Source organism: Sorex araneus, chromosome 2 (assembly GCF_027595985.1).
Source record: "Sorex araneus isolate mSorAra2 chromosome 2, mSorAra2.pri, whole genome shotgun sequence".
Lineage (NCBI taxonomy): Eukaryota > Metazoa > Chordata > Mammalia > Eulipotyphla > Soricidae > Sorex > Sorex araneus.
Window position 1 is genome coordinate 136,597,347 of NC_073303.1, and position 18,139 is coordinate 136,615,485.

Sequence of the window (18,139 nt, forward strand, 5' to 3'; positions counted from 1 at the left end):
TTCTGTTCATTTCTTCTCCCTATACCTTGATGTGGTTGGATGTCTTTTTCTTGTGAAGTTCACCAGTGCCTTATATATCTTAGATATTAACTCCTTATCTGATGGGTATTGGGTAAATAATTTTTCCTATTCCATAGATTACATTTGTATGTTGGTCACCACTTCTTCTGAGGAGCAGAAGAGTCTTAGTTTAATATAGTCTAATTTGGTTATCTTTACTTCCACTTGCTTGGTCAGTGGTGTTTCATCTTAGACTATGCCTTTAGTTTCAATGTCAATAAAGCAGGGATGGCTCTAGTAGTGTCAAACAACATTGATTACAGGCTGTCAAACAAGTGTTGAGTCTAAAAATAGCTTTCAGCTCAGGGTGTCTCAGATGGGCATTTTTGAAATGTAAACCCATTGATCTAATGCACCTTTCATATTTAGGTGTTTTTTGTGTAAAGCCATGTCCAACAAATCAGACTTCGGTAATTACTTATTCCATGCATTTTTATTTCTCTTTCCTGTTCAAATACTTCTTTGAAATGTTTTTAAACTGAGTATTTATGAGATAGACCACTACAAATCTGTTCATAATTTGGTTTCAGTCATAGAATGATCCAGCACTCATCCCTCCACCTGTGTACATTTCCTAATACCAACGTCCCCTGTTTCCCTACCACCATTCCCCAATACCCCAACCCCCATCCCCAGCCTCCCTCTATGGGAGGCACTATCCTTCTCTCTCTCTCTCTCTCTCTCTCTCTCTCTCTCTCTCTCCTTTTCCTTTTGTGAATTATGGTTTACAATACAGGTGCCAAGAGGTCATAGTATTTGTTCAGGGCATTTGATATTTTTACCATGACAGTAAGGGTGGAATAGCTTTTTAATTGGATGAAAAGCTAATTTTCAATTGGGTGGCAGCTTTGGGATGTAGATATGACTGCTGAGATTTCCAGAAGTCCAGGGAGGTAGGGGGATGTAGCTCTCCCCGACCCTGAGAAAGCCTGGCAATTTCAGTCACAAAGATCACATACTAGAATTTTCAGCAGATTATGTCTAACTGAGATCCATCCTTAGACGGTGGAGCCAGGCTGAGGGTATGGATGTGACTTTGGATTGTGGAAGCAAGCGGCTGTCAGGGGCTCTGCTTGGGGGGGCATCAGGCTAACATGCTCCCCTTCGATTTACCCTGGTCTGTTCAGCCATGTGTTGGTCCGAGATTAATTGCAGCTTTTGATCTCTTTCGAGATTTATTTATGGGTTTCTGAAGCAAGACTGGTGATAGAGCTTATATATTGGTGCTGGAGTTGGTTTGTGTGGTGACTGTCATTGCTTCCATGAGTTCACATAACTTTTAATACTTCTCTTTCTCCCTGGACACAAACTTTGGACAGAAGAACTTTCCATTTTCCTGCATTCTCTTTTCATTTTTGTTTCATCATATTGAAAAGTACTTTAGCTCAGGACTGTTTCTCTCAGTCCAGCAGATACTCAGGCATTGCTTTATGTGGTGTCTTTTTGTCATTCTTTTGTTTGGTGTTTCTCTTTTCATCTGGCTCAATAGTCTTTTTTATTTGCATTCTTTCAGCATGGCAGTATTAATGGTAGAGCTTAGCCGTCAAACCAATCATCTTTTTTTTTCTCCAATTTAGTCTATTATTCTTTTATTGAATCACCATGTGGAAAGTTACAAAGCTTTCAGGTTTAAGTCTCAGTTATAGAGTGCTTGAACACCCATCCCTTCACCAGTGCACATATTCCACCACCAAGAATCACAGTATAATTCCGTCCCACCACCCCCACCTCCCCAGCCCCCCACCCTGCATGTGTAACTGATAAATTTCACTTTTCTTTCACTTTACTTTGATTACATTCAATATTTCAACAAAAAACTCACTATTATTGTTTGGAGTTTCTCCCCCCGAAAGTCAGACCTGCTGAAAAGGAAGCATTAGATAATTTGTTTTCCATTGCTGAGAATGAAGAGATATGAGGTCGAGCGGCCGCACTAGAGGCCGCAAGGTTTTGGATTTCTGTATTTTAGTATTTTAGTAACTAAGTCCAGAGAAATTTCTGCCAGAAATTGCATCATTTCAAGCTTGCACCTCTCAGCTACTTTATATTCCATATATGAGTGCAATCTTTCTATGTCTGTCTCTTTCTTTCTGATTCATTTCACTCAACATGACACTCTCCATGTTGATCCACTTATATGCAAATTTCATGACTTCATGTTTTCTGACAGCTGCATAGTATTCCATTGTGTATATGTATCAAAGTTTCTTTAAACAGTCATCTGTTTTGGGGCACTCTGTTTTTTTTTCCAGATTGTGGCTATTGAAAACAGCGCTGCAATGAACATAGAAGTGCAGATGTCATTTCTACTATACATTTTTCCTCTCCAGATTATATTCCCAGGAGTGGTATTGCTGGGTCAAATGGAAGCTCAATTTCTAATTTTTTGAGAATCGTCCATATTGTTTTCCAAAAGGGCTGAACCAGTCGGCATTCCCACCAGCAGTGAAGAAGAGTCCCTTTCTCCCCACATCCACGCCAACACCAGTTGCTTTTGTTTTTTGGGATGTGGGCCAGTTTCTGTGGTGTGAGATGATGTCTCATTGTTGTTCTGATCTGCATATCCCTGATGATTAGTGAAGTTGAATATTTTCTCATGTGACTCTCAGCCATTCGGATTTCTTCTTTGGGAAAGTTTCTGTTCATTTCATCACCCCATTTTTGATCGGGTCGGCAGTTTTCTTCTTGTGGAGTTCAACCAGTGCATTGTACATCCTTGATATCAACCCTTTATCAGATGGGTACTGCGTAAATATCCTTTCCCATTCTGTAGGCTGTCTTTGTATTTTGGTCATTGTTTCTTTTGAGGTGCAGAAGCTTCTTAGTTTGAGATAGTTCCATTTATTTATCTCTGTTTTCACTTGCTAAGCCAGTGGTGTGTCATCTTTGAAGATACCGTTGGCTTCAATGTCGTGGAGGTTTTTTCCGGCCTTGTCTTCAATGTACCTTAGGGATTCTGGTCTGATGTTGAGGTCTTCAATCCATTTTGACCTGACTTTTGTATACGGTGATAGGTGAAGATCTGAGTCAATTTTTTTTGCATATAGCTGTCCAGTTTTGCCAGCACAATTTGTTAAATATGCTTTCCTTGCTCCACTTCACATTTCTTGCTCCCTTATCAAAGATTAGATGATCATATATTTGGGGTGGTGTGTCAGAATATTCAACCCTGTTCCATTGGTCTGCAGCTCTGCCTTTGTTCCAGTACCATGCTGTTTTAATTACTACCGCTCTGTAGTAGAGTGGGAAGTTGGGGAGGTTGATTCCTCCCATTTTCTTTTCCCAAGAATTGCTTTAGCTATTCTTGGGGGTTCATTGTTCCATATGAATTTCAGGAGCGCTTGCTCCATTTCTTTGAACAATGTCAACGGCATCCTTATAGGGATCGCATTGCATTTGTACAATGCTTTGGGGAGTATTGCCATTTTGATAATATTAATTCGTCGAATCCATGAGCAGGGGATGTCTTTCCATTTCCTCGTGTCCTCTTTAATTTCCTGAAGTAGTATTTTGTAGTTTTCATTATACAAGTCCTTGACCTTCTTAGCTAAGCTGATTCTGAGGTACTTGACTTTTTGAGGCACAATTGTGAACGGGATTGATTTTCTCATGTCGCTTTCTTCTCTCTCATTATTTGCATATAGGAAAGCCATGAACTTTTGAGTGTTGATTTTATAGCCTGCAACTTTATTATACGAGTCTATTGTTTCTAGTAGTTTCTTGGTAGAGGTTTTAGGGTTCTCTAAGTGTAGTATCACATGCGAACAGTGAGAGCTTGATTTCTTCCTTTCCTACCTGAATGTCCTTAATAACTTTTTCTTGCCTAATCGCTATTGCAAGTACTTCCAGTACTATATTGAACAGAAGTGGAGAGAGTGGGCATCCTTGTCTCGTTCCTGTTCTTAGAGGGAAGGCTCTTAGTTTTCCCCATTGAGGATGATGCTTGCTGTAGGCTTGTGATAAACGGCTTTGACTATATTGAGGAAGGTCCCTTTTATACCCATTTTGGCAAGAGTTTTCATCATAAACGGGTCCTAGTTCTTGTCAAATGCTTTCTATGCATCTATTGGTATGAATATCTGATTTTTATCTTTTCTTTTGTTGATATCCAATCATCGTTTTTTGCTTTGAATGTTCATGAGACTCTCTAACTTCTTTCTTCCTCTTCTCATGGTACAACAAACAATATCCAGAGCACTTATGACACAACTCAATATATTCATTTTGTGGCATGGTGATGCTTCAAGGCTGTTTCATGCAGCTGTCCTGATGCCAAGTAGCTCCCTGTCCCATAGTTTCTGTATCCAGACATTTGGGTGATTTCCAGCTATTGCGAATAGTGCTGGAATGAACATGGAATGCAGATGTATTCTCTGCATTCTTTTTGGGGTCCTGGGGATATATTCTCAGAAGTGGAATTGCTGGGTTGTATGGAAACTCAATTCCTAGTTTTTGAGAAATTTCTATAGTTTTAAAAGAAGCCTGAAACAGTAAACATTCTCACCAACAGTGAGTGAGGGTCTGTTTTTCCCCTGCATCCATGCCAACAACTGATTGCTGTTGTTCCTTTTGATGTGTGTTCTTTAGATGCCAGATTCTGGTGTAAGTGATATCTCATTGTTGCTTTGGTTTGCATTTCCCCAGTGATTAGTGATGCAGAGCTTGTTTTCATATATCTTTAGCCCATTTGTATTTCTTGTCTGAGGAAGTTTTGGTTTATTTATTTGTTCCATTTTTTTTAAGAGGTTGAATGTCTTAGTCTTGTAAACTTTTGCCAGTGCTTTATGTATATTGGATATTGACCCTTAGTCAGATGAATGATTGGCAAATCATTTTTCCCAGTCTGTGGTGTCTCTTTGTATTCTTGTTATTGTTTCCTTTGGGGTAAAGAGACTTCTTAATTTTATGTAGTTCCATTAGTTATATCTTTGCTTCCATTTTCTTGGTCAATGGGGTTGCATCCTTAAAGATGCCTCTAGCTTCAATGTCCTGGAGACTTCTGCCTATGTTTTCTCTATGTGTCTTCTGGAGTTTGTTCTGATATTGAAATCTTCATTTTGATTTGACATCTATGCATGGCTACATAAAAGGGTCTGTGTTCTTTTTTTGCATGTAGCAGACCAGTTTTTCCCAACAGCACTTATGAAGAAAGGCTTCTCTGGCTCCACTTCATATTTTGTGTCCCTTTATCAAATATTAGCTGTCCATATACCCAAGAATCTGTATCTGTACTTTCAGTTTTATTCCATTGATGGGCAGGTCTGTCCTTATTCCAGTACTACACTATTTTAATTACTACCACTTTGTTGTATAGTTTGAATCTGGGGAAGCTATGCCTTCCATCTTCTATCTCCCAAGAATTGCTTTGGCTACTTAGGGTGTGATTATTGTCCTGTATAAATTTCATGAGTTTCTGATCTTTTTCTCTGAAAAATGTTATGAGTATCCTTATTGGGACTGTATTGAATATTGCCATTTGGCAATGTTTATCCACCCAACCCATGAGGAGGGATTCCTAGGTACTTGATCCAATTGTGAATGAAGTTTTCCCCTTTCTTTGTCTTCTAAATCCAAAATCAGGTTGGCTGTGTGTAAAGTTAATGCCCTACCCAATATACTATCTCTCCTGCTTTGGCAGTTTCTCCTCTTACACCTTCATTGTTCATTTCCATACAATTTTCTCAGGAATCAGGAGTTATTCATCTCTGTACCAATAGCAACTCAACAAGTATCTCACACATGGTATTTTTCAAGATTTTTGATCAATGGACAAAAAAACCACATTTATTCATTTAGTTTATAGGCTAATTATTTGTCAGAACTGCTTACACATTTGAAATAATAATATATCTGAGTTTTGAGACCTTATCGTGTCTCAGGTATTCACTCCATTAAAATTTTTCAAACATTATCTTACTTAATATTCACAGAAACTGGATTAGATAAGTGTCAGTAGCCCCATTTTACAGATAAAGAAAGTAATAATATAGGGCAGAAACTAAACATGGCACTTTGGACTTTGACTCTATAATTGGGCTATAAGTCATTCCACTACCATGGACACTGCTCAGCCAGGGCCTGAAACTAGAAAATGTTCCTGTTTCTGGAGAGGATTCTTTGAGTCTTATAAACCGTCACAGACCCCCATAATGACCTAGAGAGCACTCATTCTAGGCATGCTAAGGTTACTCCTACCTACATATGGGATATAAGACTAGTGCTAAAGTTATTTATGGAAGAGGAGATGAGAGCATAAGCTGTGCACAGGGACTGCCTGGGTTCAAATCCAGTTAGCCTTTGCTTGCTTCTGGGTCCTTAATTATAAAATGGGGGAGAGGGAATAATAGTAACAATAATCTTAAAATATTAATGTGGTACATGGTTCACAGTAAATACTAGATGAGCGATTTTTTTGTTATTGTCCAGTAAGTGATTTGGTGGCACAGACCAATATTTACTTCTCCCAGAGGTACATAGAACATGGGTCAATGGTGCTAATTTAGTTAGAATCATTTAAATAACCCTAATGTCTGTTTGAATGTATTCTCTTTCTTTCTCTCTCTCTCATACATACAGAATGTATTCTCTTTCACATACATGCACATCTACACAACTTACACAGTAAAGATTAATCAATTAACACAGCACAAGTTTTTTCCAAATTTAAATTGTACCATCTTAAGTATTAAAAAGCAACTACATTGTTTTAAATTTTTTTTAAATAAGCCACTAAATGAGTAAAAATTTCTGATGTATTCAATCAAAATCCCAAAGTATGGTACAAAAAGAACTTGCAAATGAATTGACACTTGATCTTACCTAAGTTTTTATGAAAGGTCACCACGGCAACTTTAAAATCTTGTATTATTTCTATATGAAAGTCACCACTGGACAGGCCGCTTACATTTTCCACTAACAACGTCAACACTATATCATTCACATTGTTCTTGAGATTTTCAAATACAACCAAAGAAGAAAGAGGTTCTTTTGGGGTGTCTTCAATGTTTTCCGGTCTTCTGTTGACAGAGTGTGTTGTATCCAGTTCTCCTGTAACATCTGATTTGAGGAAGACAGAAAGTTAGAAGGCCGTAGTAAAGTAAATTCTCATTACCTGGTGCTATCTCCCTCTCAACCACTTTGGTAACTCAAAACGAGGTTTTAGAAGGCTATTTATCTAATTTACTTAAAAAGAAAAGAGTATTTGACTAATAACATTAAGTTCAACTTTATTACACATTTCTCTGCATTGTCACTGAGAAAACTGCCTTATCTTTTATAGTCCTTGAAATATACTTTGGTCTCAGCACCATATCATTATTTAAGCTCACTGGGCCCAACTTCTAAACATGTTTACTCATTCTTGTAGTTCTAGTACATCTTGCATAGTTGATAACTTCATGACTTTGTTTAATTAGAGACTTTCTGCTATAGTCATTGGAAGAAAAAGGATATTCCAATGATGGCTAAACACACCAGTATTTACCCCTTTAAATTCTGATAAGCACTAAGTTTTTATCAATGAAGAGAAGAAAAAATACTTGCAGTGAATGACTAAGGAATATGCACGGAAGGTTAAATACACTGTTTTTATGTATCCATCAAAAACATTGAATAACAGTCACACAGCCAGGCTTGCTCTATTACAAAGGAAATGGGAATCAATGTATCGAATTATCAAGACATCTAATGTGTCCTCTTACAATCCCTTATTTACATGTGATTGTCTTATAAGCCCTTATAAGGGCAATGCAACCTGATTGTGGTTCCATAATCACCACACACACCCATATTGCAAACATGATTAGTGCAGTTTGCAAGACATTATTTGCATAAGGGCATAGGTGATAATGCAAACCCTTATACAAGCATATGTGATCAGATTGGTCATGTCACAATCATCGAAACAACCCTCATTTACAAGTGTGATAAGATTGGTCTTTCCAACTGGATGAACATAGGGTGTAACCAGAAAGTAGAAATAACTAAGGGACTAAGGGCAAGGGTTTTTACAGTGTGTGTGTGTGTGTGTGTGTGTGTGTGTGTGTGTGTGTGTGTGCCCATAGAAACAAATATGGGTATAGATAAGAATAGAGAAGAGAATGTAAGAGAAGGAAAAAAGAAGAGAATAGGGGAGAAGAGATGAAGAAGAGGAGTGAATAAACATGGAAGAGAGGGAGAAGAGTATGAACACAGAAGAGAAGAGTAGACGGGAGGTGGTTGCTGTGCAGGACATGGAGGTTGCTATTGCTGTGGCAACTTCCATTGAAGAATCATCATGCAGAGATGTACCCTAGTGTGTTGTAAAATAAAGTTCTTTGACACCTGTGACATCTGCTAATTGTCTGTTATTAAATGCTGTCTACAGAATAGGAAGTTAGTCAGATCCACTATAACATTTCCATTAGTGAGTTATACATGGCTAGTCTCTCAGTGAAGCATGATACATATGATAAGATCCTTATATATTTTTAGCACCTATAATATATGTATATCTGTATAAATATACATATATATTGATTTGGGGGCCACACCCAGTGGTGATTAGGGATTGCTCCTTTCTATGCATTCAGGGATCACCCCTGGTGGGCTTGGGGTTCCATATGCGATCTTGGGATCAAATTCAGGTTGGCCACATGCAAGACAAGCATCCTACCTGCTGTTATCATCACATTGATTAGCATAGCATCTATTTATTGACACCCCAATTACATTCAAAGAACTGAAAGTGGAGAGGGGTCTACAAAAAATTAGGTAAGGAAATTACCAATGCTCTTTTTTGTTTTGGGGTCACACCAGAAGTACTCAGGACTTTCTCCAGGTCCTGTGTTCATTGGTAACTCCTGGCTCTGTGCTCAGTGGTTATTCATGGTGATATCCTAGTGTACTCTTTTATATCTTGAAGTAGTGTTTTGTAATTTTTTTTTTGTATAGGTCCTTCACCTCTGGTTAAGCTGATTCTAAGGTACTTGATTTTCTGAGGTACTATTGTGGGCTGGAGTGATAGCACAGCGGTTGGGCTTTCACCTTTCACTCAGCCAACCCGTGTTCGATTCCTCCACCCCTCTCGGAGAACCCAGCAAGCTACTGAGAGTATGGAGCTTGCACAGCTGAGCCTGGCAAGCTACCCGTGAATATTGGATATGCCAAAAACAGTAACAATAAGTCTCTCAATGAGAGACGTTACTGGTGCCCGCTCGAACAAATCGATGAGCAACGGGATTACAGTGACTATTGTGAACAGCATTTTTTTTTTTTTCAAATGAGCTGGTTTAATTTCAGATGGTACAGAATAAGGGATGGACCAAACACTTGAGGAAAGTACACTTTGGCAGGGTCTGGGCTAGGTTTACTGACTTCACTGCTACAGTAAAAATAGCTGAGAACCAGAGAATGAGAAATCTTATGAATTCTTTCTCTTCTTCTTTTTTTAAATTTTTTTACAAAAGTTTATTCTTAAGTGTACAACAGGTTCCAAAACACTTCATTCTAGGTACTGCTGGCAACTGAGGTTACACAGGGAATCCAGATGTTTAACCAGTAATAGAATTAAAGATCACCATTATCTCCAGCACAAGAAACAGCTTACTTTTTGCCAGACTTCTTAATTCCACCAGTGGCCAGGGGGCCCTTCCCCGAGGCCTTGGCTTTTAGTTCCTCAAGTTTCTTCTGCTCCTCCTTCTGTTTCTGCTTGAATGCCTTATCTTGTCCATTTCCTTGGCCTGTTTCTTGGGCTGCTTCAGGGGCTTCTTCTTGCCACCTTCGCGGCCGGACATGGCGCCTGCCGCACCTCGCCCAGGATTGTTTTTTTAATGTCTCTTTCTTGCCTAACATTATTTGTATATGAGAGAGCCATGGACTTTTGGGTGTTGATTTTGTAGCCTGCCACTTTACTATATAGATCTATTGTTTCTAGGAGCTTTTCTGTAGAGTCTTTAGGGTTTTCTAAGTATACTATCATATTGTATGCAAATACTGATAACTTGACCTCTTCCTTTCCTATCTGTATGCCCTTAATATCTTTTTATTGTCTAACTGCTATGGCCATGACTTCCAGTACTATATTGAATAGGAGTAGTGAAAGTGGGCAACCTTGCCTTGTGCCGAATCTTAGAGGGAAGGAAGGCTTTTAGTTTTTCCCCATTGAGAATGATACTTGCTGTGGGCTTGTGGTAGATGGCTCTGACTATATTGAGGAAAGTTCCTTCGATGACCATTTTGCTGAGAGTTTTCATCATAAACGGGAGCTGGATCTTGTCAAATGCTTTCTCTGCATCTATTGATATGATCATATGGTTTTTATCTTTTCATTTATTGATATGATAAATTGTGTTGATTGACTTGCAAATGTTAAACCATCCTTGCATCCCTGGGATGAATCCTACTTGGTCATGGTGTATGGTCTTTTTTGATGAGTCGTTGGATTCTATTTGTTAATATTTTGTTGAGGATGTTGTGTCTGTGTTCATCAGGGATATAGGTCTGTAATTCTCTTTGTGGTATCTCTGTGTGCTTTTGGTATCAGGGTGATATTTGCTTCATAGAAACTGTTTGGAAGTGTTTTTGATACTTCAATTTCTTGGAAAATCTTAAAGAGGATTGGGAGTAACTCCTCTTTAAAGGTTTGGAAGAATTCACTAGTGAATCCATCTGGGTCAGGACTTTCGTGTTTGGGGAGACTTTTTATTACCATATCAATTTCCTTGATGGTGATAGGGCTGTTCAGGTATTCCAGATCTTCTTGATTCAACCTTGGGAGGTTTTAGGAATCTAGAAATTTATCCATTTCCTAAAGGTTTTTGTGTTTCGTGGCATAAAGTTTCTCAAAGTAATCTCTGTGGATCCTTTGAATTTCTGCAGTTTTTTTTGTAATGTCCCCCTTTTTCATTTCTGATTCAGTTTATTAGGGTTTTCTCTCTTCCTTTTTTGGTGAGTCTTGCTAGAGGTTTATTGATTTTGTTCATTTTCTCAAAGAACCAGCTCTTGGTTTCATTGATCTTACAGATTGTATTTTGGGTTTCCATCTCGTTGATTTCTGCTCTGAGTTTTATTATTTCTTTCCTCCCGTTTGGATTGGGCTCCTTTTGTTGGTCATTCTCCATGTTCTTAAGCTATGAGGTTAGGTTACTTACGTGTGTTTGCTCCTCCTTCCTGAGGAATGCTTGTAGAGCTATAAACTTTCCACTTAACACAGCTTTTGCTGTGTCCCATAAGTTTTGGTAACTCATGTCCTCATTTTCATTCGTTTTCAGGAATCTGCTGATTTCCTCTTTGATATCCTTTCTAAGCCACTCATTGTGCAATAGTGAGCTATTTAATTTCCAAGTGTTTGATTTCGTTTCCTGTTAGTGTGTGTGATTTATTTCTATTTTCAGTGCATCATCGTCTGAGGGATAAGGCTGGAGTGAAAGCATAGTGGGTAAGGTGTTTGCCTTGTACACAACAGACCCGGGTTTGATTCCTCCACCTCTTTCAGAGAGCCTGGCAAGCTACCGAGAGTATCTCACCCTCACAAAAGAGCCTGGCAAGCTACTCGTGGTGTAATTAATATGCCAAAATCAGTAACAAGTTTCATGATGGAGACATTACTGGTGCCCGCTCGAGCAAATCGATGAGCAATGGGGATGATAGTGACAGTGACATGATCTGAAAGGATCGTTGATACAAACTCTATCTTCTTAATTTTATGGAGGTATGTTTTGTGGCTCTGCATGTGGTCAATCTTGGAGAATGTTCCATGCACACTTGAGAAGAATGTGTATTCAGCTTTTTGAAGATGAATTGTCCTGTATATATCTACTTAGTCCCTTTCTTCCATTTCTTCCCTCAGATGAAGTATGTCTTTGCTAAGCTTGAGTCTGGTTGATCTATCAAGAGGTGATAAAGCAGTGTTGAAGTCCTCCACTAGTATTGTGTTGCTATTGATGACTTTCTTCGAGTCTATGAGTAGTTGTTTTAAGTATGTTGCTGGTCCTTCATTAGGTGCATATATATTTAGTATTGTAAGTTCTTCCTGTTGTACAGATCCCTTTATCAATAAGAAATGACCTTCACTGTCTCTTGTGACCTTCTTCAGTCTGAAATCAATGTGGTCTGATAGTAGGGTGGCTACCCCAGCTTTTTTATAGGAGTTGTTTGCCTGTAGGATTGCTTTCCAGCCTTTGACTTTGAGCCTGTGCTTGCGCTTCCTATTGAGATGTGTTTCTTGCAGGCAGCAGAATGTTGGGTTCAATTTTCTAATCCATCCTGCCACTTTGTGTCTTTTAATTGGTGCATTTAGCCCATTGACGTTGACAAATTGTTGTTATGGGGTTTTACATTTTTTAACAAAATAGATAAAACACTCCTAAAATTCATATGGAACAATAAATCTCCATGAATAACTAAAGCAATCCTTGTGAAAAAGAAGATGGTGGGGTGTCACCTTCCACAACTTTAAACTCTACTACAACGCAGTAGCAATTAAAACGGCATGGTATTGGGCAATAAACAGACCTGCAGACCAATGGAGCAGAGTTGAATATCCTATTAGAGACCCCCAAAATATGGCCACTTAATCTTTGACAAAGGAGCAAGATATATGAAGTAGAATAAGGAAAACCTCTTCATTAAGTGGTGCTGGGAAAACTGGATAGCTACCTGCAAAAAAATGAACTCTGTCCTCTGTCTAATGCCAGGCACAAAAGTCAGATCAAAGTGGATTAAAGAATATCAGACATGAATCTATAAGGTACATAGAGGAAAATGTAGGCAGAACTCTCCATTACATTGAAGCTAAAAGCATCTTTAAAAATGAAACAGCACTGACCATGCAAGTGGAAGCAAACATAAACAAATGGGACTACATAAAACTAAGAAGCTTCTGCACTTCAAAAGAAACAGTGACCAAAATACAGAAAGAGCCACAGAATGGGAAAGAATATTTATCCAATACCCATCTGATAAGGGATTAATATCAAGGATATACAAGGCACTAGTAGAGTTGTATAAGAAAAAACCTCCAACCGCATCAAAAAATGGGGAGAAGAAATGAACAGAGGTTTCCTCAAAAAAGAAATATAAATGGCCAAAAGGCACATGAAAAAATGCTCCACATCATTAGTCATCAGGGAAATGCAAATTAAAACAACAATGAGATATCATCTTACACCACAGAGAATAGCACACATTCAAAAGAACAAAAGGAACCAGTGCTGGCGTGGATGTGGGGGATAAGGGACGCTCTTTCACTGTTGGTGGAAATGCTGACTGGTCCAGCCTTTCTGGAAAACAATATGAACAGTCTTTGAAAACGTAGAAATTGAGCTTTTATATGACCCCACAATACCACTTCTGGGAATATATCCCGAGGATGCAAAAAAGCACAGAAAAAATGACATCTGTACCTATATGTTCACTGCAGCACTATTCACAATAGCCAAAATCTGGAAACAACCAAGTGTCCTAGAACAGTAACTGGTTAAAGAAACTTTAGTCCATTCCAATGGAATACTATGCAGCTGTTAGGAGAGATGAAGTCATGAAATTTGCTTATAAATGGATAGACATGGAGAGTATCATCCTAAGTTAAATGAGTCAGAAAGAGAGGGACAGACAAAGAAGGACTTCTATGTCTTCTATGTCATTTGTGGAGTATAGAAGAACATCATATGAGGCTGACACTGAAGGACAGTAGATTCAAAGGCTAGGAAGATTGCCCCATAGCTGGAAGACTGCTTCATGAGCAGGGCTAGAAGGCAGATGGAATAGAGAAGGGATCACTAGGAAAATGATGGCTGGAGGAATCAGTCGGAATGGGAGATGTGTGCTGAAAGTAGAGAATGGACCAAACGTGATAACTTCTCACTATCTGTGCTGCAAGCCATAATTCCCAAAAGTATAGAGAGATTATGGGGAATATTGTCTGGCATGGAGTCGGGCGAGGGTGGGAGAGGAGGGGGTGATATTGGTGATGGGGAATGTGCTCTGGTGGAGGGATGGGTGTTTGATCATTGTGTGATTTTATTTTTTTTATAATAAATTTATTTATTTTTAATTAATGAATCACCATGAGGGTACAGTTACGGATTTATATACATTTGTGCTTATGCTTCCCTCATACAAGGTTCTGGAACCCATCCCTTCACCAGTGCCCATACTCCACCAGCAGTAAACCCAGCATCCCTCCCGTCCTCCCCAATCCCATCTCCCCCCACTCCACCCTGTCACTGTGGCAGGGCATTCCCTTCTGTTCTCTCCCTCTAATTAGCTGTTGTGGTTTGCAATAAAGGTGTTGAGTGGCCACTGTGCTCAGTCTCTAGCCCTCATTCAGCCCGCAACTCCCTTCTCCCGCATGGCCTTCGACTACATTATAGTTGGTGATCCCTTCTCTGAGTTGCCCTCTCTCCAGAATGTGAGGCCAGCTTCCAAGCCATGGAGTCAACCTCCTGGTACTTGTTTCTACAATTCTTGGGTGTTCATCTCCCACTCTGTTATTCTATAAGATCATTGTGTGATTTTAACCCAAACATGAAAGCTTGTAATTATCTCAGTGATTCAATAAAATTTAAAAAAATACTATTGACTGTTGTTTTATGTTTTTGTTTACCCATGTTCAATTCCCAGCATCCCATATGGTCCCTGGAGCACCACCAGGAGTAATTCCTGAGTGCATGAGCCAGGAGTAAACCCTGTGCATCGCTGAGTGTGACCCAAAAAACAAAAACAAATAAACAAACAAAAACCAAAAAACGGTTTCTCTATCTCCAGAAACATGCTATCTTCTTCTCAATTGCAAATCCAGAAAGACTCCTCAACAGAAATACTGTTCCCTTTCTTCCGAGCTATACCCCACTTGCTCCAAGGGAAACCCCAGTGTTAGCACTCAACAAGGCATGCTGTGTGTAAGTGATATAGTCCAAGGTGTGTAGGAAGAGTAGGAAAAACTACACTATGTCACCTTTAATAAAAGTAAAACTTTCTGGTGAAGGAGACATTACCTGGTTGTTTGACTGGGTCTTTGGACTTGGATTCCTGAAACCCAAACACAAAAGTAGCAGTATTAAATCATGAATATTACCTTTACATGAAGAAAATGTTCCTGATAAAAATTTAGAATTTTGTAGCTATGGCATATGTAATGAACTGTTCTGGCAGTGATGCTGCTTATCTTACCTCTACTTGCATCTGGAATATACTTGCTGATTTAAAGTCACTAGTACAAATGAATAACAGAAACCCAAGTGGTTTGGTTATTGGTTAAGATTTAAATTAGAAAAAACATTTGATTGTAAGGTCTTCTTTCATTTAACATTTACTAAGTGTTTATAATTAATAATCACCAAGCCTTATGTTTTCCCTCAAGGTCTTCTAATTTAATTTTGAAATCAACTCAATAATCCAATAAGACTGGTATTATTACTATGCCATTTTACAATTCATACTTAACTTACAAGAAGTATAAATCAGTACCTTCTCTGATTGATATAAAAAGGAAACAAATTTAGGTTAGAAAGCACTTAGATAAAGCAAATCCTGAGTTTTATATTTCAAATAACCATTACTGTACACTGAACTTGATTTTTCTAAAAGTATCTAATATTAAGAAAAAGTTACCTTTCATTCATTATTACTAATATCTACCCCAGCACGACCTTTCCTTCTCCATGACTGTTAGTTGCATTTATCACTTCACATAACACTCTATTTTTCTCAATGGATTCTATCCCAAATACCTTGAGAGAACTCCCAGACTTTTTCTTACCTTTGTTGTAATTTGCTCCTCATCATGGACTTCATCTGCTACTGTAGGTAACTTGAGAGTTAGCTTGAATGGTCCATTTCCTGGCCATGCCAGCTCATGGTTCTGTCTCTCCAGAACTTTCTGCCGAACTGAAATTTTAAAAAAATGTGTAGACAAGTTTGTAAAGAAATTGTGGTATATACACACAATGGAAAGCTACTCACTACATAGATAAGATAAAGAGTGAAATCTTATAGTTTGCAGCAACTTGGATAGAACTGAAGGGAGTCGTTCTAAACAAAGTGTGTAAGAAAGAAAAAGACAAAAACCTCATGATCTTACAATGAGATATCATCTCACAACACAGACACTGGCCCACATCCCAAAAAACAAAAGAAACCGGTGTTGGCGTGGATGTGGGAAGAAAGGGACTCTCCTTCACTGCTGGTGGGAATGCCAACTGGTTCAGCCCTTTTGGAAAACAATATGGACGATTCTCAAAAAATTAGAAATTGAGCTTCCATTTGACCCAGCAATACCACTCCTGGGAATATATCCCAGAGAGGCAAAAAGGTATAGTAGAAATGACATCTGCACTTCTATTTTCATTGCAGCGCTGTTTACAATAGCCACAATCTGGAAAAAAACAAAGTGCCCCAAAACAGATGACTGGTTAAAGAAACTCTGGTACATCTACACAATGGAATACTATGTAGCTGTCAGAAAACATGAAGTCATGAAATTTGCATATAAGTGGATCAACATGGAGAGTGTCATGTTGAGTGAAATGAGTCAGAAAGAAAGAGACAGACATAGAAAGATTGCACTCATATGTGGAATATAAAGTAGCTGAGAGGTGCAAGCTTGAAATGATGCAATTTCTGGCAGAAATTTCTCTGGACTTAGTTACTAAAATACTAAAATACAGAAATCCAAAACCGTGCAGCTGCTAGTGCGGCTGCTTGACCTCATATCTCTTCATTTTCAGCAATGGAAAACAAATTATCAGATGCTTCCCTTTCAGCAGGTCTGACTTTAGGGGGGAGAAACTCTAAGTAATAATAGTGAGTTTTTTTGTTGAAATATTGAATTTAATCAAAGTAAAGTGAAAGAAAAGTGAAATTTATCAGTTACACAGGCGGGGTGGGGGGCTGGGGAGGTGGGGGGTGGGAGGGAGGTATACTGTGATTCTTGGTGGTGGAATATGTGCACTGGTGAAGGGATGGGTGTTCGAGTATTGTATAACTGGGACTTAAACCTGAAAGCTTTGTAACTTTCCACATGGTGATTCAATAAAAGAATAAATTTAAAAAAACCCTCATGATCTTGCTCATATGTGGAATATAAGGGAACAGTGACCTCATGACTTGCACGCGTGATTAGTTATTCCCAGAACTAAATGCCCCCATTACAACCACAGGTAGTGTTCCCTGGAGTGGCACTTGAGCATCTCTGAGAATGGAGTGGGCATGGGCCAGACATTACTAGGCATGGTTCAGGGGTATACCTTGGATAAAGTCTGCCTTGAACCCAAATGTTTAGATAGAAATCTCAGTGGCATTACTACTTATTCAATATTACATATAAGTATGTGATCTAGAGGCAAAGCATCCAGGTGTGTATGAACTTCACAAGAGTGAGTGGTCCCTAGAGAGCACCACAACTAAAGATAGAAAACATTTCAGGTGAGCCTGTATGAGTACCACAGAAGCCTCTGAGGGGCAACCACTCAAATTTGAGGGAGAGATAGGAACATTCTCATGAAAGCAGTAGTTGAAGACATTTGTTGCATTTAACCATGTCAAAGAATAACGAATATCCACCTACAAAGAAACAAATGAAAAAAGACAAAACCAAAATATCATAGAAAAATAATTTCTTTAAATGTTAGGGATTGGTTTGGCTGGAGCGATAGTAGAGCGGGTAGGGCATCTACCTTGCATGTGGTTGACCTGGGTTTGATTCCCGGCATCCCATATGGTCCCCCGAGCACTGCCAGGAGTAATTCCTGAGCACAGAGCATCACAGTCACATTCACATCACATTCATATCACACTGGGCATCGCCAGGTGTGACCCAAAAACAAACAAACGAAATTTAGGGATTGGAATCTTATATTAAAAGGAATAGAATTGCTGGATGAATCAGGAATCCAACCTTATGAGAGACACACTTGAATTCATTCTCACAATAATAAAGATTCAGAGTTAAAGGTTGGAAGGATGTATCATGGAATATTCTTCAGGATAGAAACCATTATGACATAGTTCAATTGCCAATAAAATCACCAAAATAGAAGTCATGTTAAGTATCTTTTCATACGTCAATGCATGAAAGTAAGAATAAAAAGTAAGTTGAGGG

General features: G+C 38.7%; 1 protein-coding gene and 2 pseudogenes across 2 annotated transcripts in view; all 3 read right to left on the minus strand.

Moving 5' to 3' along the window:
- Positions 1 to 18,139, minus strand: part of LOC101556968 (protein mono-ADP-ribosyltransferase PARP14) — a 119,631-nt gene that overhangs the window by 66,725 nt on the left and 34,767 nt on the right. For both annotated transcript variants that reach the window (XM_055129361.1, XM_012932315.2), the window contains exons 2-4: positions 15,800 to 15,927; positions 15,036 to 15,069; positions 6,880 to 7,116 (exon numbers count right to left, since the gene is read on the minus strand). In XM_055129361.1, the coding sequence (XP_054985336.1) occupies positions 6,880 to 7,116; positions 15,036 to 15,069; positions 15,800 to 15,927 (399 nt within the window). The remainder of the gene's footprint in view (positions 1 to 6,879; positions 7,117 to 15,035; positions 15,070 to 15,799; positions 15,928 to 18,139) is intronic.
- Positions 275 to 4,293, minus strand: LOC105942922 (ribosome biogenesis protein NSA2 homolog; annotated as a pseudogene).
- On the minus strand, positions 9,402 to 9,833 carry LOC129402506 (translation machinery-associated protein 7-like; annotated as a pseudogene).